Source organism: Halichoerus grypus, chromosome 2, assembly GCF_964656455.1.
Source record: "Halichoerus grypus chromosome 2, mHalGry1.hap1.1, whole genome shotgun sequence".
Lineage (NCBI taxonomy): Eukaryota > Metazoa > Chordata > Mammalia > Carnivora > Phocidae > Halichoerus > Halichoerus grypus.
The window spans coordinates 192121130-192146385 of NC_135713.1; the positions used below are offsets into that span (position 1 = coordinate 192121130).

At 43.9% G+C, this 25256-nt stretch overlaps 1 protein-coding gene, 1 long non-coding RNA gene and 1 pseudogene across 5 annotated transcripts in view; 1 reads left to right on the top strand and 2 right to left on the bottom strand.

The window, feature by feature from the left end:
- The first annotated feature begins 4 nt into the window (after positions 1-4).
- Positions 5-8959, top strand: LOC144380872 (uncharacterized). 3 transcript variants are annotated; one of them, XR_013445141.1, is made up of 3 exons: positions 5-93; positions 6102-6358; positions 8302-8959. It is a non-coding gene; the product is annotated as an uncharacterized LOC144380872 (long non-coding RNA). The 3 variants fall into 3 exon arrangements; XR_013445142.1 differs by having other exon boundaries at positions 13-93; positions 6075-6358; XR_013445143.1 differs by lacking the exon at positions 5-93 and adding an exon at positions 153-538 and having other exon boundaries at positions 6075-6358.
- A 940-nt stretch (positions 8960-9899) lies between these two features.
- LOC144380870 (leucine-rich repeat-containing protein 37A2-like) lies at positions 9900-17871 on the bottom strand (annotated as a pseudogene). The gene is made up of 5 exons (XR_013445139.1): positions 16044-17871; positions 15544-15648; positions 11486-11535; positions 10114-10168; positions 9900-10032 (listed from the first exon to the last, which is right to left on the bottom strand). The product of XR_013445139.1 is annotated as a leucine-rich repeat-containing protein 37A2-like (transcript).
- Positions 17872-18195: 324 nt separating this feature from the next.
- The window catches only part of LOC144380926 (leucine-rich repeat-containing protein 37A-like), a 31038-nt gene continuing 23977 nt past the window's right edge, over positions 18196-25256 (bottom strand). Inside the window, exons 8-9 of the mRNA XM_078066385.1 lie at positions 21389-21507; positions 18196-19205 (exon numbers count right to left, since the gene is read on the bottom strand). Coding sequence (XP_077922511.1) covers positions 18403-19205; positions 21389-21507 — 922 coding nt within the window. The 3' untranslated portion in view covers positions 18196-18402. The remainder of the gene's footprint in view (positions 19206-21388; positions 21508-25256) is intronic.

Genomic DNA, 25256 nt, shown 5'->3' on the forward strand with positions numbered 1-25256 from the left:
CCGCCCCCGGCCCCCGAAGCCAATCGCAGGGCTGGAGGAGCCGTGGGGCGGGGCCCGCGCTTCCGCACGCCCAAATTGCCAAACCGCGAGCAGGTGAGTGATCTGGGAGGCTCCCGACTCTACCCCGCCCAGGTGCGCGCGAAGAGGTGAGGTCACTAGGCGAGGCCACCAGCGTCGGGCGGAACGTGTCCTCCTGCCCGCCTCTAGCAGTGTCTGTGTCAGACTAGATCCTGGCTTTTGGGTTCATGACCTCGCCGGGCCACAGCACCGCCTGTGTAACATTGGGACTGTCTCTTGGCCTCCTGCGGGGAAGGCTCCCACTTGTAAAATCGGACCAATAGCCTACCGTATTTTTGCCTCCCTGAGGGCATCAGCGCAGGTGGTGCTTCCCGCCTTGCGGCTCTGGGGAAAAGCATACGTGTTTGGGCCACACCTTATACCAGGGGAGCGCCTTTAGGTCCCCTGGGCTTTCTCCCGTAACCTGCCCATCAGCCCGGAGGCGCGAAGATCAAGGGCCCGGTTATTCTCATCCAGCCAGGTAGTTGTTTGTTTGCTTTCCTTGGTAGAGTTGGTATTTCTCTTTCAGATGCACTCAGAACAAAAGGTCAAAAGTGTGTGTTTTTTGGGGGGATGTCTTTGCTTCCGCTATTTCACACCTGAAGGCTTTGGTCAAATGGGAGCTTAGGGCCTGAGTGTGGGGTGAGTGCTGGGGTGGAGAGGTATCGCTACCTGCAGGTCCAGGGGAACTTAGGGGGTATCTACAGGGCTGGTCTAGGAACAGGACAGTTCTTGGAAGCAAGCTCCACTGATCTGGGTCAGGGGCTTCATTGGCCTTTCTGGGAAGGTCCAGGTCCCAGTGCCTGTTTCCATTTATAAAACCAGCTGTTGGAGGTGTGGCACTTGAGCGCGTGGGGGCTGCCCCTTCAGTAATTCTCTCTCCAGGAGTGAGAACCACGTCTTCCTGGTTTTAGACTAGATGAGCCTGAATGCATTCAGTATGGTTAATCATTGAGGAGGAAGTTAGAAATAAAGACATAGAGGCAAAGTATTCTCTTGGTGTTAAACAAGGTGGAAAGTAAGGGATTTACTAGGGAAATCCCGTTTCCCAGGCAAAAGGATAGTGCTTCTCGTCATAATTAGCACAGCAAGAGCATCAGTGTCTTGACACAAGCATGCCCTCCCCTAAATGGAGCAAGCAACAGTCCTCAGTTCTTCCAATGAATTTTTGCACAGCCCCTGTCTGCAAAAACCGTGGGAACCCCCACATAGTAATCTCTTGTCTGCCTTTTCAGGAGCCCCCATCTCATGATCTTCTCTTACTTCCCATGCCTCTTGGCCCCTCTGCAAAGTCTATGGGCTTGTCTTCCTCTCTTCATCTTGCTCTGGTGTGACTTCCACCATTCATGGGCCGTGAGTCCACCAGGTAGTCTCCAGGCAGAAAAAAATCTCACACTACCATGTCATTTGAACAGTAATAAAGGCACATGCAAAGTGCCACGGTGCCAGAGAAGAGGGCTTGAAGGTTATCCTGGAGGAGGCAACTTGTATCTGAGCCTTCCAGATGGATAGAGGAAAGAGCATTGCAGGTGAAGAGACTGAAGAGAAATGGCTGTTGAGTAGGAATGCAGGCTGAGCTCAGGGGAGGGTGCAGCGAGAGGTGGAGAGGAAGCTAGGAGGTAAGAACAGAGGAAGGGGAGGGGGTTCGGATAGGAGGGGTGATAAAGACAGATTGGGTGAGGGGGAAAGGGAGGATGCATGGACACAGTTGGAGGCCAGTGCAGGAAGGGGTGAAACATTCCCAAAGGCCCCTTACAGGCCACTGGTCTGTCAGCTTAGATTTCAAGCACTATGCAGAGTTATGCAAAAAGTCAGGTAGGAGAACTGTGGGTGTCTGAATTCCCTGGGGACAGGTCCAACGTGTAGATTCCTGAACCCCACCCCTACCCTGGAGAGTCACTCTGGCATGGGGTCCCAGAATTTCGGCTTGACCACCTCTCCTGTGCCCAGCCCTCACCGCCAATGGATTGTGATTTGTCCTTACCAACCACTGGGAAGGTAGGTTGCCATTGTTACCTCCAAAGCACAGATAAGAAGAGAGGCTTAAGAGAGAAGTTGAGTAACTTGGCCACACAACTAATAAATGGTAGAGGGAGGACTCTCACCCAGCTCTAATTCTAGTTGGAGGGCTGGCATAGTTCGGTGGTGGAGCAAGTGGGGTTTGGAGCCAGGAAATCTTAGGCGCCCCTGGATGAATAAAATCTTAAAAAGAAAAAGAAAAGATGACTGGCTATATTATTATAGTTTGGGCTAATTCTCCCTTCCCAATCCAGTCAGATCTGTTTTTAACTTCTCTCTGAGCACTGGAGTGAGGGCCTTTCTTTTTTCTTTTCTCTCTTTTTTTTTTTTTTTTTGAGAGCCTTTCTTGTTTGAACCCCAGATGTATCCCTATTTGGCAGCTGACTGAAATCATCAAACTAGTACTAATGCAGCCCTTTCTCTCAAAACTGGAATAGCTAATGTTCTCCTGGGTTCTGTTATAGGAACGCTGGTTCTCCCCACTCTCTTTTAAAAAATGGATTTAAAGGGTTTTTAATTATTGATTTGTCAATTATACCTCAATAAAGCTGGACAAAAATAAAGCTTTGACAAAATAATGAATTTTTAAAACCCCCAAATGTTGTTATACACATAGCTTACAGTTTAAATAGTATGAAATGAAATGGTGAGGAAACCTAATGACCCACAGCATTTTCTTGCCCCCCCCCCCATCCCCACCCTCCTGAGCCAGCTCACTGGGGCTGGTTACTTCTAGCTGAATCTTCTGGTGCTTATCTCCACCTATCTTGCGCTTCTAGCTCTTGATTTATCCATTTTAGACACTGTCTACTGACTTCCTAATACCACAGACAAGGAGTTAGCTCTTTAACAACCCAGTCCATTCTTGGGGTTTAGTTATGTCACTCTTTCAAGGTAACTGATAGTGTTTACAGAATTGTGACTGTGTAAATATTGTTCACTGCCGAGCTTCCTCATGTACTCTGATTGTGATCGTTTCCATCCCTGACCCCCAGAACGTTTCCGTTCTTCTCCTCCTTCTGTGCTACCTGCCATTAGCACTCCTCTGGTCCCCTCCAGTGCTCTGGCTGGTACTTAGCCTTCCCGTGCCCTCCAGCTACCTCCTCCACCTGTCCCACAGCTGCCACCCTGGAACCTTCCCTCACTGCTTCCTGGGTTGGCCTTTTCCTGGCTCCCTTCTCTTCCTGCTTTCTTTACTCTCTCTCTCTGCTGGAGCTCATCCGCAGTTAAGAATCCCTATCGAATATTAAAGAACAGAATGGTCTTGGGACCTGCTCATGATAGTAATTATACCTTTAGTAGCTACGAATTGGGGAAAAAAATACACAAGGACCCAAAATTATCATGGAGGCACTCCTGCTCCTAAGTGAGTTTGTGTTTTACTTAACCACAATAGCATCTATGAATGGGGGCGGCTGAAAGCCTGTTCCAAGTTTAGGCTTAAGGGTTTGTTCAATCTAGCTTCAGTCTCTCATCCTCCATTTGCCACCTCACCTCCTTATCTTGCGGTAAGACAACCTCCCTCTTAACTTTCAACTCAGTCCCTGTGCTTTAACCGAACTTAAGTACTGGTTTAAGGCCTGACCTCGCATGTGCACGTGACCATGGCTGGCCAATCAGAAATCTCCTCTTCCCAGAGGTAGCGTCCAAGCAGACCAACCAGAGGCATTTTGAGGATGGGTTTTCCTGTACACCGGTGTAGAGCTGGAATTCCTAATGACCATCTTTGCAGCCTTGGGGCTTGCATCCTTCAGAGCCTGAAGCCAGAGGAAAGCACAGTTGAGGAACAGATGGGGAAAGGATGACGCTGTTTGAGCCCTAGATGCAGCCAGCTTTAAGCACTTAGGCTTCCCGGGTATGTGAGCTGATCCACTGTATGACATTTTTGGTTCAAGCATATTTTAGTTGGATTTCTTTCACTTGGAGCATAAAGAACAGCGACTGATATATTTGTCTTTGTGAACTTGGTCAAGTTATACAAGCAGTGTATATATTCATGTATCCTGACCAACAGCTTACAGCAACACTAGGTTCCCTATCCCTCTGCTTTTGTCAGCCCGAGCCTGAGATAGCTTGACATTGAATAGTCCCATTTAGGGACTGGAGGAAGCAACTTACCATGAGTCACTGCCCTAAAATATACTTTCCACCCACATGCCCCGTGCCTGGAATTCGGTGGTGACGGTGGCATTCTCTAGGGTTAATCCTGGCCCTCTTCAAGTGGTACTCCTTTGGAGTGCAAAGTATGTGGGGAAAGGCAGCAATTAAGGTAGAGCATCTGGGGCCGGTTCTGCTTTTGCCCTGAAAGCTGGCAAAAGAGATGATGACAGGGGCCGGAGGCCTTGTGGAGCCTTGGGGGCTCTGATGGTGAATCTCACTGTTCTTCAAATTGTCCGAAGTCCATGCAGATCCCTGACTAGGGTCGTGCCTTTAGACAGCCTCCCTCTTAGGACATTTCAGGCAATGAGAATCTTTCTAGTTTCAAAAGGCCTCAAGACAAAGAAATTTCACTACCTTTTTTCTTTTTTCTTTTTTTTTAAGATTTATTTATTTGGGCAGGGGAGGGGCACAGGGAGAGAGAGAATCCTCAAGCAGACTCCCTGCTGAGTGTGGAGCCCCACACAGGCTGATCCCAGGACCTTGAGATCATGACCTCAGCCACAACCAAGAGTGGGTCGCGGAACCAATTGAGCCACCCAGGTGCCCCTCATTACCCTGGTTTGATGTTTAACTTGTAGAAGCCCTTTCTTCTGGAGGTTCCTATGGGAAGCAGTGGATATAGGATTCAGTGTAGACAGATCTAGGTACAAATCCCAGCTCCTAATGGCATAGTCCCTTTGCAGCTTCTGGGGCAACCTCAGCACTATGTGCTGACCTTTAGGAGGTCAGTCTGTATTTCAAAAGGAAATCATATGTGGAGAATGAAGAAATGGTTTAAAATCCACCCAGTAAGATTCCTGAGTCATCGCTGCGGGCAGGGCCTGGTACTAGGTATTGGGGAGAGGAAGGAGATGTGATTCTTGCCTTGTCAGGGTTCCTGCCCTAACAGAGAACTGCGGTGGGGCTTTCACATTGATGGACTATCTTTCCCTCTGCTCCATTTACAGGGGACACCTAAAAGAGCGGGGCCTTGTACATAACCTCTAAACCAGGGCTCGGTCCCATCCCGGGATAGAGAGAATTATTGGCTCTCCCTACATCCACACTCTTGCTTTGTCTCCCTGTGGGCAGAGTGTACTTCCTGTCCCCTGGCCCGGGGCTTGACCATGTGACTTGCTTTGGCCCATGGAATGGGCAGAAATGAAAGTGTGATCGTTCTGTGTCTGGGCTTGAAGAGGTCCAATGAAGTTTCTGCTTCGCCTCTTATTATGCTTCCTTCCGGTAGCCTCTGCAGCTGGGGGGCCCCAGAACCAACACAGGTGGAAAAGAGCTAGCCCCGCCGATCTGCAGACCAGCACTGACCCAGCCGGCAGAGCATTCGAGTACAGCTGTACCGGCCATCCTGCGAGAATCGGTGTTCCAGTCCGCTGAGTTTGGGGATGGTTTATCAGTTAGCATTGTCGTAGCGAAGGATAACCAGTGCACGTACTCACTCCTTCATTAGGCTATAGGTTCAGTCGCAGTAGAGACCCAACACAACAGTGTGGTAGATAAAAAAGAAGCTTATTGATCTCTGATATAATCATCTGGTTAAGGACTGTAGTCCAGGGCTGGTTTGGTGGTTCACATGTCAGGGAGCCAGGCGCCTTCTATTTGACGGCTCCACCATTCTGGGGTGTCGCCCTCATCCACGTGAGGTCTTTATGCTGTTCACAGGTTGAGGTCTTAATTTCCCTTGGCCCTGCAAGCTGGAACCCTCCACAGCGTGGCGCCAAACCTTCTCCAACACTACCCTTGAACACACAAAGCTCCACCTTGAAGCACCATTCCCGCTTCTGCTTCAGGCCTCTAGGACTTTAACTCTTGAATGAGTGTGCTCCTCCCCCCCCATCCCCCAGGTCTCAACAACATCTCCTCCCCACTAGGACCTCAGGAGCCGGAGCTGGTCGTGCCTGGCACTCCCCAGGACTGAGAGGCCCTGACTTCCATGGGGGCGGCTGCCAGCCGGCATGAGCCTTCGGGACTCCAAGGGTAAGAATCCAGTGGTGCCTTCTGGTCATCTTCAGTCGGCTCTGCCCTGCCTCTCCCACCCTCCAATCCCTGTTGACCTCCAGTCCTGAAGAAGCCAGAGAACCTCTGCTCCACCGCCTCCCGGCTCTCTTTGCCCTACTTCAGTAGTTTGGTGAGCATAAGAAGGCTTGTTAGAGGGGCGCCTGGGTGGCTCAGTTGGTTAAGCGACTGCCTTCGGCTCAGGTCATGATCCTGGAGTCCCAGGATGGAGTCCTGCATCGGGCTCCCTGCTTGGCAGGGAGTCTGCTTCTCCCTCTGACCCTCTCCCCTCTCATGCTCTCTCTCATTGTCTCTCTCAAATCAATCAATCAATCAATCAATCAATCTTAAAAAAAAGCCTTGTTAGAATGGTCCCTCTGTTTCGGAGACCAGCTCAGGAGGGGTGGGCATGTGGGTTTCGAGGGCGACAGATTCTCTCTTTCTCTAAATGCTAGCCAGGCTCCTCTGAGCCCTCTTCTTCATTCAACCTTGCTTGGCCCTTGAAGACTTGAACAAACACTAACATAGTTTCGAGCAGCTCATGGCCGCATCCCGAGTAGAACCCAAGCCTCCGTTAAAGTGCCTGCCTCAAAAGCTCAAGGCTGTCTGAAGAATTTGCTGCTTATTCCAGCCAACACCTGAGGATAGGGCCCTTGTATCCAGCTTCCGGGAGAGGGTAAGAGCCTAACTTTGATAAGTGCCAGTTAGCAAGCCCAGATGGTTTCATATGGGCCAACCCACCGTCCTGCTTTTTGTAGTTTTTCACTTCTGGTTATAGAGTCCCCAGTCATTCCCTCAGTCTCCCTGTGAAATACCCAGTCACCTCTGTACTAGCCCCAGTTAAGTTCCGGTCACGATGAGCCCTTTTCCCTGTACTACAGCAGTCCCATATTCCCTGTACTACAGCATTCCCTTAATCCCTGTACTACTGCAGTCCCGTATTCCCTGTACTACAGCAGTCCCGTATTCCCCGTACTACTGCAGCAGTCCCATATTCCCTGTACTACTGCAGTCCCGTATTCCCTGTACTACAGCAGTCCCGTATTCCCCGTACTACTGCAGTCCCATATCCCCTGTACTACTGCAGTCCCGTATTCCCTGTACTACAGCTTTCCCGTATTCCCTGTACTACAGCAGTCCCATAGTCCCTGTACTACAGCCTTCCCGTATTCCCTGTACTACTGCAGTCCCGTATTCCCTGTACTACAGCCTTCCCGTATTCCCTGTACTACAGCAGTCCCGTATTCCCCGTACTACAGCAGTCCCATATTCCCTGTACTACTGCAGTCCCATATTCCCTGTACTACAGCAGTCCCGTATTCCCTGTACTACTGCAGTCCCATATTCCCTGTACTACAGCAGTCCCGTATTCCCCGTACTACTGCAGTCCCATATTCCCTGTACTACAGCAGTCCCGTATTCCCCGTACTACTGCAGTCGCGTATTCCCCTTACTACTGAGTCCCGTATTCCCTGTACTACAGCAGTCCCATATTGCATGTACTACAGCAGTCCTTTATTACTGATTGAGATCTGTCTGGACCACTTTCAGTGGTGTCTGGTTTGGTTTATTTTCAACAGGGGAGATGCACAGGATCGGCCTTTTAAATTTAATTAATCTGTTTATTTTTCAGGGTCAGTCTTTTAAATAAGCATCTCGGGGATGTTTGAGTTTCGAGGTTCAAAGACCGTATTTTGAGAAATTGTGTTTCCCTATGGATACCTTTTCTCTGGCAGCCCTTTTGAATGAGGGCTGTGTTTCCTCAGATACCTCATTGCCCATAGTCCATTCAGCTCTCATTCCAGTGAGAACACTCCAGAGACCAAACTAAGAATCAACTCCAGGTGCTTCTCCAGTCACCTCTGGGGATGACTGCATGTCATCAGTATCCAGTATCTGGTACCTCACCTGCTGCCCAGCTAGAATGACACCTTTCTAGGTTTCTGACTTAGCTAGCTCTCCACCATGTTACTCCTGGTAGACACCACCCCCCTTTTAGAAAGACTTGAACACCCACCCATTTGTTGGATAGTGTTGGTTGGCTTTTGACACCCACTTCTATCCCTTTCTTTGCAGGTGCTGGAAGCCCACGAACCACATTTCACAGATTCCCTTGACAGCAGAGTTCTGCCAATAAAATGTACCTGGGTGAAATCTGGAAGGTGGAAGCCACTCTCTCCTCCTCTGCAGAGCAGACACGCAGGCTGCACGCTGGACTCCATATTCCCCCACTAGTCACTGGGCTTGGGACTGTTGGGGGGCTGCCGTGACCTCAGCAGTCTGTTGAGTGGTGGCAGCAGCTTTGAATCTTCGGAAAGCAGCTGTAACCTGAAAGCTAGTGATGCGATCCCCCCCGCCCCCGACGTTCACCACCGCTAGCCCCCCAGTGATGAGCACCAAGTACGTTTACGGACATCCGTCATGACCTGAGCTGAAACCAAGAGTTGAATGTTTAACCAACCTAACCACCCAGGCGCCGCAGGAGTGGAGGAATTTGTGCCTTTTCCGCAGATTGCGCCGCATTATCCCTTGGGATCACGCGGCCATGATCTGTGTTGGGTGAGGAAGGTGGTGGTAGGTTTGGTGCTGGGCTGCGCTGGCGAGAGCCAGGCCGCACACGTCTGACCCTCAGTGGGGTCAGGAGAGGCTAGGGCGGTACATGCATGCGAACGGGTAAATGACCCCACCAGTATGTTTTCTGAAATAAAGGCCTGAGGAGGGCAGTCTTGGGTAATTACTGCTCTCACACATTCTTCTTTACCCTAGACCTCAGCCCCTCCCTCCCTGCTAGCTACCCAAGGGTTGGGATTTTTTTTTTTTTAAGAAAACAAACCCAAAACACCCCAATGTGAATTATCCACGGCTTGTAAGGGTGAAGAACCCTCTACTTGCCAAGACAGGGCACACATTTTGTGCATGAGTTTGAGCACTTGGGAAGAAAGACAGGGCTTAGCTCTACAGTGGAGCTAGGCTCAGTGATCCAAATATTCTGGCAATGCCGAAGACCTTACGAGAGGGGCCAGAAATAGATGGTCCTCTCTGGGCAGGAGGTCAAGCGTGTTGTGAATAGCTGGTCCTTGGTGAGCCAGGGGAGAGAGCACCAGAATAAACTGCTAATTGATTTAAGAGTCTACATCCCCTGAATATATGTTTTCCAGTTTCCAGAGACTGATTTGATCAGGGAAACGAGGGAAAGATGCCCCTACTCATCCTCCTTTGCCCACACTGCTCTTGTGGAAGTACGCTGGCTCCCACAAGGGATTCTAGCTTCAGTCCTGCTCCGCACGCCTGTGGCCCCTGTTCCCTGGATAGACATGTTTAACTAGTTCCATTTTAATTCCTTACCACATGGCTAGAATTGGTTATGAATTTATACATTTTAATATGAGAAAAATCAGGATTTTACAAGCAATGCTGAGAAGCCAATATCAGAAAATAAACTTTGTAGGCGACCGGAGGCAGGATGGGCTCACTCAATGACGATCTCGGGGACAGTCTCGCTCTCGTCACCCAGCTCTTCACCGGTGGAATCTGTGAACTGAGCCTTCTCTGCCAGGTCTTCACTTTTCTCTCTGCGAAAAGAATACCAAAGGCTTTTACTCTGCAGAGGAACAATTCAACTTTTCATAATTTACTCATTTGAGGTAAGAATTGTAAATCAGGTACCCTCGTTCCTTGTTAAATCTCATCCTCATCAGGAGAATCCCTGTCATGCAGCTTCTGTGCCATGTTTTTCTTGCGTGTGGCATTGAGAGGTCTGTACATGTCCTGAAGCCAAAGTGGCCGCCTCCTCCAGAAAAAGCCCTCCTAGAAAACAGAAAGGACGATGTTAATTCTGCATTTCCCCTGCACTCTCCAGCCACAGGACTTTACCCTGCTCAGATTTACCTGACTCTCACTTTCTGTTGAGCATCTCTTCCGCAGCAGAGATTGAAAGAAGCCCCTTGGAGGAAACACACACGCAGACAATTAGTGATTCGTGCCATTTCCTTTGCCTCTCACAATGTGCATCTCTGGTCTTATTAGGACACCTCTGTCCATAATCACAGGAAGCAAAATCCCCACAGACCTGGGATCTTGAAAATAATCCCATGCATGCTGGGCTTCCAGAATTTTCCCATGTCTGTCTGTAATGGCCCCACAATGTCGGAGATGTTTGTACGTAGCTCGGAGTATAGGCAGGATTTTCATCCTGCTCACCTGGGCCCTTGGCCAAGTGCAGTGAACAAACCGTGCAACCGCACGGCAGAAGCACCTTACTCTCCGGAAGTATTTTACATTGGTCTCCTATGCACTTAGTCTCATAGGCATCATTTGCTGGGGAGGGGGAAGGAGAGGTGCTTCTATTTTCCTAGCTGCTTTATCCTGCAAGTTGAATTGCACCAAGAAAATGCCTGAGTCCAACCAGCAAAGATATCTAGCTCACTGACTTTCACACTGCAGCCTGTCACTGATGAGTGAGTGAGTCGTGAAATCAGCTTAAAGGTCACAACCAGCACTAAAATACAAAATATTCTTTTTGAATACAAACAATATAGAGAAAGAGTGTATAGGAAGTTTGTCTTAGAAACTGCTTATGTCTCTACGGTATGTGTGTACTGAATTGTGACATAAAATGTAGCCTGCAGCCCAAGAACAGTGTAATCAGAGGAGGAGTGCCCAACTGGAAAGGAACCATCTTGTGACACTCACTAGCAGTATGACCATGGGGCAATTTACCTTCCCTCTCTTCTTCTCCATTTCCTTATTATAAAAGGAAAAGACCAACTGTTATCTAAGGCCTCTCCCAGTTACAGTTCTATGGGATCTGGACAAAGGGAATGGAGAGTGGGGGCTCGAAAACCAGGAGGAGGAGGAGGGAAAAGTTTTCCTGCCACTTTACAGGAAGGAGTCATATAACCTGCCTTCCATCAGCCTTGAAGACTAGCCCTCTTAGCCCAAGACTTTGTGGCCCTCCCTATCCTTTCCCCAGAACCTCCGAGAAGGCCTCCAGCCAGGCCTGATGCTCACTACCAGCAGGAACCAACACCTCCCCACCTCCACCCTCTTTCTTTAAAGGACTGGTGACAGCAGATGCTCTCTGCCAGTCTCATTCTAACTCAGGTTTGGCTGGGGAGCTAATTTTGCTGGATCCAGGCAGAGCATTAGGCCAAATAAGTATTCTTTCTGCCTTTGGTGGTGTCCTGGGCGTAAAACAAGGGGATTGAAATAGAGAGGAGTTCTAAAATTCTACTTTAACAATTGCCAGACTCATATTTACCTTGAGCTTCCTTCTTTAGCTTTCTTGGCTGCTGCTCTGTGAGAATAAATCTGTTTTGGAAGAAAACGTGATCACAGTTACCCATCTTGATGACCACTGCCTCCAAATCTTTATTCATTCCTTTGTATTTTAAGTCTTATCTAGCCAGTGAGACGATAACTTTTTTGAGGACAGGAATTCGGTTTGCTTAATAGTCCTTTGACTCTTCCACTGTACCTAACTTGGGATGGATCTTGTGTGTAGTTGGCAATACATCTTATTGACGGTTTTAGATGACATTCAACAGGTAATTCCTAATAAAAATTCTTAGAGGTAGGAAAAGAAAATATAAGTATCTACTAGAAACCTAAGCAGCAGCATTGTTTAAAGTCAAGGACAAGAGTGGGATGCCTATTATTCCTGCTATTATTCATCATTGTTGACGAGGTCCTAATCAGTGCAATAGGAAAAATGAAGTATTGGAAAGGAAGAAGCAAAACATATTTGCATATGAAATTATGGACAACCTAAAAGGCCCAAGAGAATCAACTAAAATTTTACTGAAGTATGAGAAGTCAGTAAGATGGCTAGATACAAAATCAAGAGCTCAACATGCAAACCACAATAGCTTTCCTACATTCCACAAATAACTAATCAACAAATGGAAGAATGATCTCATTTACAATATCAATAAAAGGCATAAAGTACCTAGGAATAAACTTATAGCAAAGAATGGGTAAGACTTACGAGATGAAAATATTAAAACTCTTCTGAAGGACAGTAAGAAGAAATGAATACATGATGTGAGATACCATGTTCCTGGAATATTGCAAAGATGTCAGTTCTCCTCAGATTAACCTACAAATTCAAAACAATCCTATTCAAATCTCAAGATAGTTGTTTTGTTTTTTAACAAAAACTGGCCAGCTGACATTTGGTGGAGAAAATATGCAAGCCTAGCTACGAAATGTATGAAAAAGAAGACCAAAGAGCAGGAGCTTACCCTACCAGACATCAAAATATGTTATTATAAGGCAACTGGAATTAAGTACATAGTGTGATACTGGTACAGGGAAAGAAAACTGGATTGATAGAGTCCAGATAAAAATAGTATTTTAGATCAGTGAAGAATGAATGAACCATTCAATAAAAGATTTTAAAGTAACTGGATCTTTACGTAGGGAGAAAAAAAAGTTAGATCCCTTACCTCAACCATACCAAAAAACAAAACAGATTCTATACATATTAAAAACTATAAATAACAACAAATGTTATAAAAGCATAGAAGAAAACAGTATAGAGTCAACAAAGGCCTCGTTAACAAGACCCACATCCCAGAAGGCGTGAGGAGAGGACTGGCAGATAGGTCCTTGCCCATCATTCATAGTCCTTGCCCCCTTCCCCCTCCCTGGATTGTTGGTCTTCCTATTGATTTATAAAACTGTCTTCATAGTAAATCCATTAATCCTTTCAGGGGCTTTCATTGAATTTCAATGTTTCAAATATTTGCCAGTGTTTTCATCTTTAAGGAGACAGAACACGTGGAACCGGAGCACAGGGTCTGCAGTCAGGCAGAACGGGGTTCTGCTTTGGGTTTTGCCACTGGGACCTTAAGCTCATCCTCTTTTAGTTATCAGAGAGGGATGGTAATATCGTCATCACAGGATTGTGGGGATTAAATCAGATATGGGAAATTCTTCTTCCTATGCTTGGCATAAACCAGTGCCAAGTTTGCTAATGGTATCACAGACACCATTGGATGGATGATCAAATCTATCAAAGGTTTCTGCCTGTGGTGTCGGGTCAGAAAGCTCTTTCCCACCACCAGATGATAAAAATATTGCTTCTGTTTTCTTCTAATAGTTTTATGGGTTCTTTTCTCTTCTTACATTTACTGAAATATGTTTGTTTTAAGGTGAGGAATAGGTATCTGCTGTTATTTTCCTCCCAAATAATGAAGCAGTTGTTCTATTACCATTTATTTATTTTCTTCCGCTGGTTTGAATACTAAAAGGTAACATTTCAGAAGTCCTAGTAACACATGGGTCTGTCTATTGCTGGACTCTGTATGCTACTTCAAATAAATATTAGGCTGCCTTATTCCTCATTGTGAAATTGACATAATGCCTCATCTCTCTTCCTATGAACACTATTATTGTCTACTAAAGGAAAAACACTGCATGGTCTCTGTCCTCAAAAAGCTTATCATCAAAGTAGGGAGGCAAAATAATGAAACCACATAAATACAAACACAAGGTTAAGAAATTAAAAACAGCCATAAGAATTTATAGAACTTCGCTAAAAACCAAAGGCCACATGCCACCTGGAGATGCAGAGGGTACTATCTGGACAATGGCCAATGATTTATCTTCCCAGAGACCTTGGTAAGCTGACTCCACGCCAGTTCCTACCCTCCTGGGCTCAGAAATCAGACTCTGTCCTCATCAAAAGCGAACTCACTTCTTCCTACAGAGGCAATCTCACTTTATCAATGCCCCAGGATTGATCAAAATCAGAATGCCAGGTTATGACTTGACAAGGAGAAACATATCTGTTCCACAGATAGGGCATCTGTGTCTACATGATTGGGAATTACCTCCCGTGGACACAGGCCTCCGTGGCACGCTGAAGTACAATCAGAAGGCTATTTGGTGAGAAGGGAAATTAGAAGGAAAGTAACCAGCTGAATCCAGTGTTTCCCAGAAAGGACTGAAGTAGCCAGATCCATCCATCTCCCCCACAGGCACAGCCTCACTAGTGGGCCTGACTTTCATCTGCTGCCTGAGGTGCCGTCCCTACTCTTGGGCAAGCCTAGGACGGGCACTGCCCATGTTGGGCTCTTCTTCACCATTTCTATGTTTTTACTACTGACCAACCTTCCTGAAGACAGACATGTTTCTCTTTAGCAGTTAATATATCCAGTCAGGTTTTACTCAAGTCTGATAAACCAGGAAGCCACTTGATCCTTACATATCTCTGCTCTGCTCCATGTGTTGACCTTGGTGTTTCTCTCTTGGGGAACTGCCTTTTAAAAAATTGTTTACCTTATTTTTGTTATCAGGGGAGGGGAATGAATCACTGTAGACCCTAAGAAATGGTGACAAATCTCACAGAAGGACTAGGACCACGAGCGCTGGAGTATTCAGGGAAGGCTTTATGGAGAAAGATGAACTTCAGTTGGCTTTTGAGAGATTCCTGGTACTTCCACAGGCAGAGCAAATTAAGGGAATTTCAGATGGGCAAAGTCACCGACAGAAACAGGAATGGGCATGGGGTGACTAGGGTGTGGTGAGGGGCTGCTTTGGTTAGAATGGAGGCCTGCCACAGCAGTAGAAAAGGTAGATAAGGTAAATTAGGTTGGTTTGGTAGGATAGAGTCAAGACTGTCAACTTGTTAAATCATTCTTTTAAAAATGTTAGCACCTGCCTGTTGGGAAAAGTAAGAAGTCATTATAGGATTGAAGAAAAGGTAAACAGACGAGCTCCAGGAACAGGCGACTATAAATATGACATGCTTTGGAGGAGTCTGATGCAGGATTTTAGCTGCAGTGTTTTAACTGAACCTAGTCACATAACACCTTTCGCAGTGGAGGAGAAAGCTGCTAAGTAAATCTAATTAATCAACAAGATGACATTTTTATCTGTAAGCCATGTCCTTTCTTCTAGGATGACTGATAGCTCCGGGAGGGTGGAGACTCTCTCTCTCATCATTTCAGCCAAGGAAAGAAATCAGTGGTTGTCTGAGAGTCACCGGTGAGTACATCTAATCAACATAATTTTGAGTTGAAGAAATGTTACTATCATGTCAACTCTGGCCTTCTTAAACTGAATGTCTCAGAACAGTCTAATGGCTTGTTGCCTTGGTTACAATCCACAGATCTCCTGTCAGTGGGGTTCCTTTAAAATTCCCTGGAATATACTTTGCAAAAAGAGAACAAAGCATATCTCAGTCCTCCAGACTGAAGAGGAACATCAAGTAGTAGTAGGTGGGAAAGTGGCTTTGATTTTCAGTTTGTGGGTTCTGAATCTATTATAAAGATAGAAGATACTCTGGAAATCTAAATTAACAGTTGTCCTTACCTCAATGAGACAGAAAACTATAATCAAAACCATCACTACTACAGTCACAGATATTGCCAAGATGAGTTTGTTGTTATAGCCATAACCTGGAACTTCTTTTGTGAGCTAAAAAAATAAAGAACAATTTTTTTTAGAAAACAAAGAGACAAGATGAAAGCTAACTATTCTTCAGCTACTCTAAAATAGACCCCATTCTTTCAGATGAGTGGCTTACAGGTTCTTAAGGAACACACCAAATCTAATGTGTTATGTAATCTTATCATTAGCATTTTCTTCAAAATTTTATTTATCTTGTATGTTAGGTCCTCTTCTCATCTACCCTGGGGATAGTGGCACTGTTCTCTAAATGAGCAAAGTGGCAGATCACTGTCTTAGCCAACGTTACCTGGCCAAGACAAGACCCAGACTAGGAGCCCCCTGGCCTATGTGCTTGGGTGCTTTCATGGCACGTCCTAAACTGACTCAAAGTCCAGATCCCATGTTTTAGGAGTTTTCCTCACCTCGCTGGACTCCTGCCCTTTCTGTTCACTCTGGACTTCTGTGCTCTCATTGATGTAGTTCTCAGTCTTCCATTGGTCCGTATCCCACTCTGCCTTGGACACCTTTACTTCTTGCTGCTCACTGAGAAGCTTCATCAGGAGGCCTGTTCTGGAGATGAGTTTGGCACAGGCCAGTTGCACGTGGGTCTCAGAGCAGTCCATTTTCAAAGTCCGGATAACGTGAGAAATGAGCCTTCTCACGTCGTTGTTCGGGATGAGGGACCGTAGCTGCTGGTTTAGCTGGATTTCAAATAGGTCACCTGGGGCTGAGAGCTTCGACACAGTGAAGCCTGTGGGCTTCGGGGGCAATTCAGTGCCCACGCTGTGGTTTATCCTTCGTGTTTCATTGATTCATTTAACAGTTGGCATAAAGTTGTCTGTAGTGACCACAGAATAGTCCTTTGAAAGATTTTTATGGTTCCTGAATGCAGGGAGGGTTTGTTCTGGCACAGTCATGTTTCTTGTAGAAATAGGTTTCTCAAAAACATTCTGTGCAGTAGTGTTTTCTCCAGTAGTGTTTTCCTTAAAAGGTCTGAAAGAATAAATAATTCTGGAAAAGGATTTTCCTGAGAACTCAGTTCTCCTGAAGATGAAAAAGCCTCCCGTGAAGGGGAATTTATGAGGCTCCTGATGGCGGAGAACGGAGGCCTCTTTGCAAGCATCAGCCTATTACTGATAGGACTTTCCTTTCTGAATTTTCGACTCAGCTTGGCCTTGGGTGCTCTGTGGACCACACGCGAGCGAGTTTTATGAAAGAGGTACTTTTTTCTGGAATGTGAGACTGGTTTAGAAGCCTTCATATTCCTAACTCTAGCATTTGCATCCTCTAAAACAAAAATGGTGTCGGTTAAGTCTTTTGGTTTGTTTTTCACCTCAGGTAGGGATTCTGGAGCAGTGGAGGCAGAAGGCCTGCCCAAGATGTACCCTCTCAGGAAAGAAGAGACTGCTGCCTTGTGCTCCTTTGTGAATGACGGCCCCTCCCTCTGTGCCATGTGAAGCTGCTCCAGCTCCCTTGGGGACGGTCTACTGAGCCTTCTTTCTTTGGCCATATTCTCCACAAACGGCTGGGCATTCTGTTTCCCCCGGTTTCTCTGATGGCGCATTTTTTTGAGGTACCTTTTCTGTAGGCCCTTTGGGCCCTTGATAACCTTCTTTACTCTCAGAAACTTTTTCCCTACACTCTCAGCCTTGGTGAGGCTCTTTTCCTGTGCTTGGGCAGTTTCCAATTTCTTTGGAAAGATTGGGCGTTTGAATTTGGGACCGAAAAGGCCGGAATGTATAAGCATGGCATTTTTTCTTTCTTTTCCACCTCATCAATTTTTTCTTGAATTTCTGCATCTAACAAATTTTCTAGAAAATGGAGTTTCCTCAGTTTATTTTTGTAAGTTGAATTGTTTATGGGTCCAGGTTTAAGAAAAGGGTTCCCTGTGTTGTTTGTCAAGGGACCCATGGGCTTGTCTCCGTCTTGCACATTTGAAAACAGAAGTTTAATGAAGGTAATAACGTTGATTCTACATCTTCTAGATTTCCCTCTGAGAAATAAGGCAATATGTAATTCAGCGCACTAATAACATCACTTTCATCATTAAAGTCTAGCTGCTCATTCATAAAGGCTAAACTGAAGCGATTTTTGTCTGAGGATAGCTTCTCTGGCTCAATTATCAGCTCAGTACTGGTGCTCTTCTTTCGGGATTTCAATACCTTCATGAATGATCCTTCTGCATTATTTATAGATACTTCATCTGTCAACAAAAAAGAGACTAGTTTCGATAATGAAAGACTGATAGTACAGCTTTTTGTCAGTCCACAGTCATACATCCCAAATAAATTAAGAATCAACAAATATTTGGGTACCATTTAGAGAGGAGACAAACTCAAACTTGAACAACAAAAGGAGAAAAGGGTATTTTTTGAAAAAGCAGCTATTTACTCAGAACCTTCCATAGTGTGAATAACTGTATTTGGGATTATTCCATGGGTTCCCCAAGGCTCGATTGTGCAGTACTCAAAAAGAGTCAAGGCTGGAAGACACTCAGCTAAACTGTGTGCAGATCTAATGTGACTCCTGGCATTCGTATACCCCACCCTGTCCTGCTTCAGATGCTTCCTCCTTCCACTCTTCAGCATGCTTGTGTTCTTGCTGCCATCACAGATGCCCATGACAACACCCACTGTTAGCAGGTCCTCATCTGGACATGCCCTCTCTACCCACCCACCAATTCCTTTGCTTGGTCCCTGCTCCCATATATTGCAGCTCACATAACATATGCTCTATGTTTTGGAGCAGTGGAGGCAGAAGGCCTGCCCAAGATGTACCGTCTCAGGAAAGAATTGTCTCCTTTATGAATGAAGGCTCCGTACTGGGCCTCTGCGCCATGTGAAGCTGCTCCAGCTCCCTTGGGGACGGTCTACTGAGCCTTCTTTCTTTGGCCATATTCTCCACAAATGGCTGGGCATTCTGTTTCCCCCGGTTTCTCTGATGGCGCATTTTTTTGAGGTACCTTTTTCGTAGGCCCTTTGGGCCCTTGATAACCTTCTTTACTCTCAGAAACTTTTTCCCTACACTCTCAGCCTTGGTGAGGCTCTTTTCCTGTGCTTGGGCAGTTTCCAATTTCTTTGGAAAGATTTGGCGTCTGAATTTGGGACTGAAAAGGCCGGAATGTATAAGCATGGCAGTTTTTTCTTTCTTTTCCACCTCATCAATTTTTTCTTGAATTTCTGCATCTAACAAATTTTCTAGAAAATGGAGTTTCCTCAGTTTATTTTTGTAAGTTGAATTGTTGGGTCCGGGTTTAAGAAAAGGGTTCCCTGTGTTGTTTGTCAAGGGACCTATGGGCTTGTCTCCGTCTTGCACATTTGAAAACAAGTTTAATGTAGGTAATAACGTTGATTCTACATCTTCTAGATTTCCCTCTGAGAAATAAGGCAATATGTAATTCAGCGCACTAATAACATCACTTTCATCATTAAAGTCTAGCTGCTCATTCATAAAGGCTAAACTGAAGCGATTTTTGTCTGAGGATGGCTTCTCTGGCTCAATTATCAGCTCAGTACTGGTGCTCTTCTTCCGGGATTTCAATACCTTCATGAATGATCCTTCTGCATTATTTATAGATACTTCATCTGTCAACAAAAAAGAGACTAGTTTCGATAATGAAAGACTGATAGTACAGCTTTTTGTCAGTCCACAGTCATACATCCCAAATAAATTAAGAATCAACAAATATTTGGGTACCATTTAGAGAGGAGACAAACTCAAACTTGAACAACAAAAGGAGAAAAGGGTATTTTTTGAAAAAGCAGCTATTTACTCAGAACCTTCCATAGTGTGAATAACTGTATTTGGGATTATTCCATGGGTTCCCCAAGGCTCGATTGTGCAGTACTCAAAAAGAGTCAAGGCTGGAAGACACTCAGCTAAACTGTGTGCAGATCTAATGTGACTCCTGGCATTCGTATACCCCACCCTGTCCTGCTTCAGATGCTTCCTCCTTCCACTCTTCAGCATGCTTGTGTTCTTGCTGCCATCACAGATGCCCATGACAACACCCACTGTTAGCAGGTCCTCATCTGGACATGCCCTCTCTACCCACCCACCAATTCCTTTGCTTGGTCCCTGCTCCCATATATTGCAGCTCACATAACATAAGCTCTAAACAGAAAAAAACCCACTATGTCCACCCTGGCTCTTTGCTTAAATTTGGGCAGGGATCTGGGGTCTAGGTTAAGAGATGTCCCAGGTGTGAGAGATATGTCAATGTGGAATGTTCAATAAATCAATGGAATGATACTTGAGGTTTTAAAATGCACAAGGGATAAAGAATCTTTTGCCAGATGCCTACTTCACTTTCATTTCTAGTATTTCCAGCTTTATTTAGGGAACTGTCCAGAGCTTCCAACCACCTGAAGGTCAAGTGTACAGCTTGTGTAGACTGCACAGCATTGTGCTGCTGGGTTTCTTTTCCAGAAGAATTGGAAGTATCTTTAGTGGTGGTGGTGAGGGTCAGAGGAGGTCACGAGAAAGGAGGAGCAACAGGCTTGCAGAGAGTGCAAAATGAGACACTTGGAGTGCTAGGCTACAGCACTTAACACCTCTGATCACAGTTTTCCTCACCTGTAAAAGGAGATTCAACATGCCTATTCTGTCCACCTCTAAGGGAGAAGCGAGTAATATAATTGGTAAAAAATTGTTTTGAAAAATAAGCAACACTGTACTTACAGAAGTAGCAAAGTATTATTTCTGATGTACCCTAGATCATTGATAAGGACCCGTATTCCATCTATCCAAGTGCAAAAGCACATTTTGGAAGTCATCAAGTTAGTGCCAATAAAACACAGTATACAGAAAAATACTTAAAAGCACCTGAGTGTTTTTGGACAGAAAAGCTTAAGATTCAGAACAAGTTCAGAGTTGGACAATCCAAGAATAGAAGAGCCCTCTCTATCCATTAGAAGGTAGCAGCTTCTGGTTAGGGAACAGAAAGTCTCAGCCTCTGAATAAAACTTTTTTATAAATCAGCATTACTTTTACTCTTATAATATATTACTTGTAAAAATAAACAAAATAAACAAAAATGTACCTTTACCTGTCCTATAAGACAAAGGGCACCTGAGATCTAAGGCATATAAAATCAGTTTACAGGGGCGTCTGGGTGGCTCGGTTGGTTAAGCGACTGCCTTCGGCTCAGGTCATGATCCTGGGGTCCTGGGATCGAGCCCCGCATCAGGCTCCCTGCTCAGCCGGAAGCCTGCTTCTCCCTCTCCCACTCCCCCTACTTGTGTTCCCCCTCACGCTGTCTCTCTCTCTCTCTCTGTCAATTAAATAAATAAATAAAATATTTTAAAAAATCAGTTTACAAACTGTGATGCACTATATGAACAAGTTTTCATTTGGGGGTAATTAATTTAATAACATGACTGAGAATCTGACTTTTAACAAAGGAATAGTTCTTAGAAATTTAGAGATTTGAGGAGTGTTTGGGTGGCTCAAGCATACAACTCTTGGTTTTGGCTCAGGTCATGATCTCAAGGTCATGGGATCGAGCCCCGTGTTGGGCTCCACACTCAGCGGGGAGTCTGCTTGAGATTCTCTCCCTCTGCCCCTCCCTCGACTCACGTGCTCTCTCTCTCTCAAATAAATAAATAAATCTTTTTTTAAAAAAGAGAGATTTAGGGATTTGACTCTGAATGAATAAAAATAATGCAATGACATCATTAGTTAAAAATTTTATCATTGTTGCTTAAAAATAAAAAAACATAAATAAAAGAAAAATTAAAAAATTTATCATGAGGCAATTCAGACTCACCACAATGTGTGGCATTTGTCAGACATTCACTGTCACAATGCAGCTTGACTGTCTTGCAGACAACCTCAATATTATTTTTGAATTGGCAGAGACAGCAGGCCATATGGCTAGGTAAAATCCTATAAATGGAAAAACAGAGAATTAAATTAGTGCTAAAGGAGTTACTTGAGTAGGCATGCCAAGGGCATCACAGGGCTGTGCAAAAAGGAATTCTTGAGGCATATGGCCTGGATGTTTGGGTAGGGACCAGTTGGCCAATTGCTGCTCTTGAATATTGTAAATAAATACAAGGACAGAGGTGTCCAACAGAAAGGTAAGGATGGTAGGGGGTATGGTATGCCTAGAATAAGATAAAGATGAGAACTGGGTGACACTGATCTGTAGTTTAGTTCAGAAGTATCTCCTTCCAACCCAAAAGTCTCACTTTGGGTTGAGAGCACACAGGGAGAGGGTAGATTTCTAAGAAGAGTCTGAATAAGTCTGAAATATGACCCATACTGAAGATAGAAAGCAATCAATCAAAACTGACCCATAATCTACACAGATATTACAATTAGCAGACAAGGACATTTAAAAAGTTGCTGTAACTGGGGTGCCTGGGTGGCGCAATCATTTAAACATCTGACTCTTGGTTTCAGCTCAGGTCATGATCTCAGGGTCATGAGATCAAGCCCCACACTGGGCTCCTAGCTCAGCGTGGAGTCTGCTTGAGATCCTCTCTCCCTCTCCCTCTGCCCCACCCGCTCATGCTCTCTCTCTCTCAAATAAATAAATCTTTTAAAAAAAGTTATAACTGTATTTCATATGTTAAAAAAACCCAGACTAAGAAACCCATGCCTCTACTTAACTCAGTGAGTTGTACAACAACTTCAAGTGGCCTAATATATGTGTACTTAGAGTGAATGAAGGAGAGGAAATATAAGAAATTTTGAAAAAATAATAGCCTAAAATTTTCCAAACAGGAAAACCCAATAAACCCACAAATCCGAGAAGGTCAATAAACTCTAAGCACAAGAAACATGGACAATGAGGGCGCCTAGGTGGCTCAGTCGTTAAGCATCTGCCTTCGGCTCAGGTCATGATCCCAGGGTCCTGGGATCGAGCCCCGCATCGGGCTCCCTGTTTGGCGGGAAGCCTGCTTCTCCCTTTCCCACTCCCCCTGCTTGTGTTCCCTCTCTCGCTGTGTCTCTCTCCATCAAATAAATAAATAAAAATCTTAAAAAAAAAAAAAAGAAACATGGACAAAACTACATGAAGGCACATCATAATCAAACTGCTCAAAACCATCAATAAAGAGAACATCTTAAAAGCAGCCAAAGGAAAAAAAAAACACACAACATATAGAGAAACAAAGATAATAATGACAACATATTTCTTGTTGGAAATAATGGAACTCAGTCTTTAAAGCAGTGAAGAGCAGAGGGGACCCAACAACTATCAAGCTAATATTCTATATTCAGATCTTTCAAAAACAAAAGCAAAACAAAGACTATCTGAGACATGCAAAAGCTGAAAGAATTCATCACTAGTAGACTTACACCGTAGAAATGCTAAAGGAAATATTTTTAAGCGGAAGGAAAATGATACCAGATGGAAATGTGGATCCACATAAAATATTGAGGAACAGTAGAACTGGTAACTACATAGGTAAATATATAAGATTTTTCTTACTATTTAAATATCCAAATACAATGTGATTTCACTTATATGTAGAATCTTTAAAAGAAGACAAATGAACAAACAACAACAACAAAAAAGAGAGAAACACACTCATAAATATGGAGAACAAACTGGTGGTTGCTAAAGCAGAGAGGGTGGGGATATGGTCAAAATAGGTGAAAAGGATTAAGAGGTACAAACTTCCAGTTATAAAATAAATCAGTCACCGGATGAAAAGTATAATGTAGGGAATACAGTCAATAATACTGTAATACACTTATCGTGGTGAGCATTTCAAAATGTATATAATTGTTGAATCACTATGTTGTACATCTGAAACTAATTTAATATTACATCAACTATACTTCAATAAGAGAGTTAACTTATTGGTTAAACAAAAAACATAATATGGTGTGATGTTTATAAGTAAAAGTAGGGGCGCCTGGGTGGCTCAGTCGTTAAGCGTCTGCCTTCGGCTCAGGTCATGATCCCAGGGACCTGGGATCAAGCCCCGCGTCGGGCTCCCTGCTCAGCGGGAAGCCTGCTTCTCCCTCTCCCACTTCCCCTGCTTGTGTTCCCTCTCTGGCTGTCTCTCTCTATCAAATAAATAAATAAAATCTTTATTAAAAAAAAAAAAAAGTAAAATGTATGAAAACAATAGCACAAAGGCCAGGAGGGGAAAAATGGAAGTATACTATGTATTGTAAGGTTCTTATACCAATCACGAAATCATATAATATAATTTGAAGATAGACTGTGATAAGTTAAAGATGAACACTACAAACCATTAAGCAACTACTAAAATAACGAAATCTGAGTTGTAACTAGTCAACAAATAAAATAATAAAATGTACTCAGTCAATCCAAAAGCAGGAAGAAAAAGAAGGAAAAAAACGAAACAAAGAACAGATGGGACACATAGAAAATATTAGACAGTAGCTTTAAATGTAATCATATAAATAATTACATTAAATATAAATGGTATAATCACCCTAATTAAAAGATAGAGTTGTCACACCAGATAAAAAAGCACAAGCCAAAACTACATGCTGTCTACAAGAATGATCTTCAACAGAAAGATACAAGTAGGTGAAAAGTATGGAAAAAATTATGCTATGCTAACACTAATCAAAATAGACCTTGAGTGGTTATATTACTATAACACAAAGTCAATTTCAGCAAAGAATATTACCAAGGATAAAGGAGGTTATTCCATCATGATAGAAATGTCAACTAATAAAAAAGATATAACCTAAATATTTATGCATCTGATAAAAGAACTTCAAAATATATTAAGGAGAATGGCAAAGAGAAACAAATACATACACAATTATAGTTGGAGATTTCAATACCCCTGTCTCAATAATTGACAGAAAAAAAAATATAAAAAATCAGTAAAGATATAGCAGACTTGAACACTAGCAACCTACTTGATCTAATTGATATTTATAGATCACTCCACCCAAAATCAGAATACACGTTTTTTTCAAGTAGACACATAATATTTACCAAAATAGACCATATTCTCATCTATTACCAGAATACATGGATATAAAACAAGACTCAATACATTTAAAAGGATTTCAGTTATTCAACAGATGTTCTGTGACCACAATGGAATTCAATTAGAAATTAACAGATTTGAAAAATCTCCAAATATTTGGAAACTAAACAATACATTTCTAAGTAACCCTGTGGGTAAAATAAAGCAAAAGGGAAATTAAGAACTATTTTTTTTACTGACTGAAATTGAAAACATGTCAACATGTGGGATGTTGCTAACACAGTGTTCAGCTTCCCCAGCGTCCACTTTTAAGAAACTAGAAAAAGAAAATTAATCACTGAGTAAGGAGAAGAAATAGCATAATAAAGATCAAGGCAGAAATAAAATGGAAAACAGAAAAATAGAGAGGTCAGTGAAATGAAAAGACAGTTTTTAGAGAAGGTAAATAAAATTGATATACCTCTAGCCATATTGATCAAGAAAAGACAAGAGAAGACACAAATTATCAATAACAGAAACGAGAGGGGTGACATCAATACAAATTCTACATATATTAAAAGGATAATAAGGGAATATTATAAACTAATTCATGTCAATCAATTCAAAATGAAATGGACAGAGTCCTTAAAGACATAAACTACTCAAAAATAAATATGTAACTTAAATAGCACTATTAAAGAAATAGAGTGTGTAGTTTACAACCTT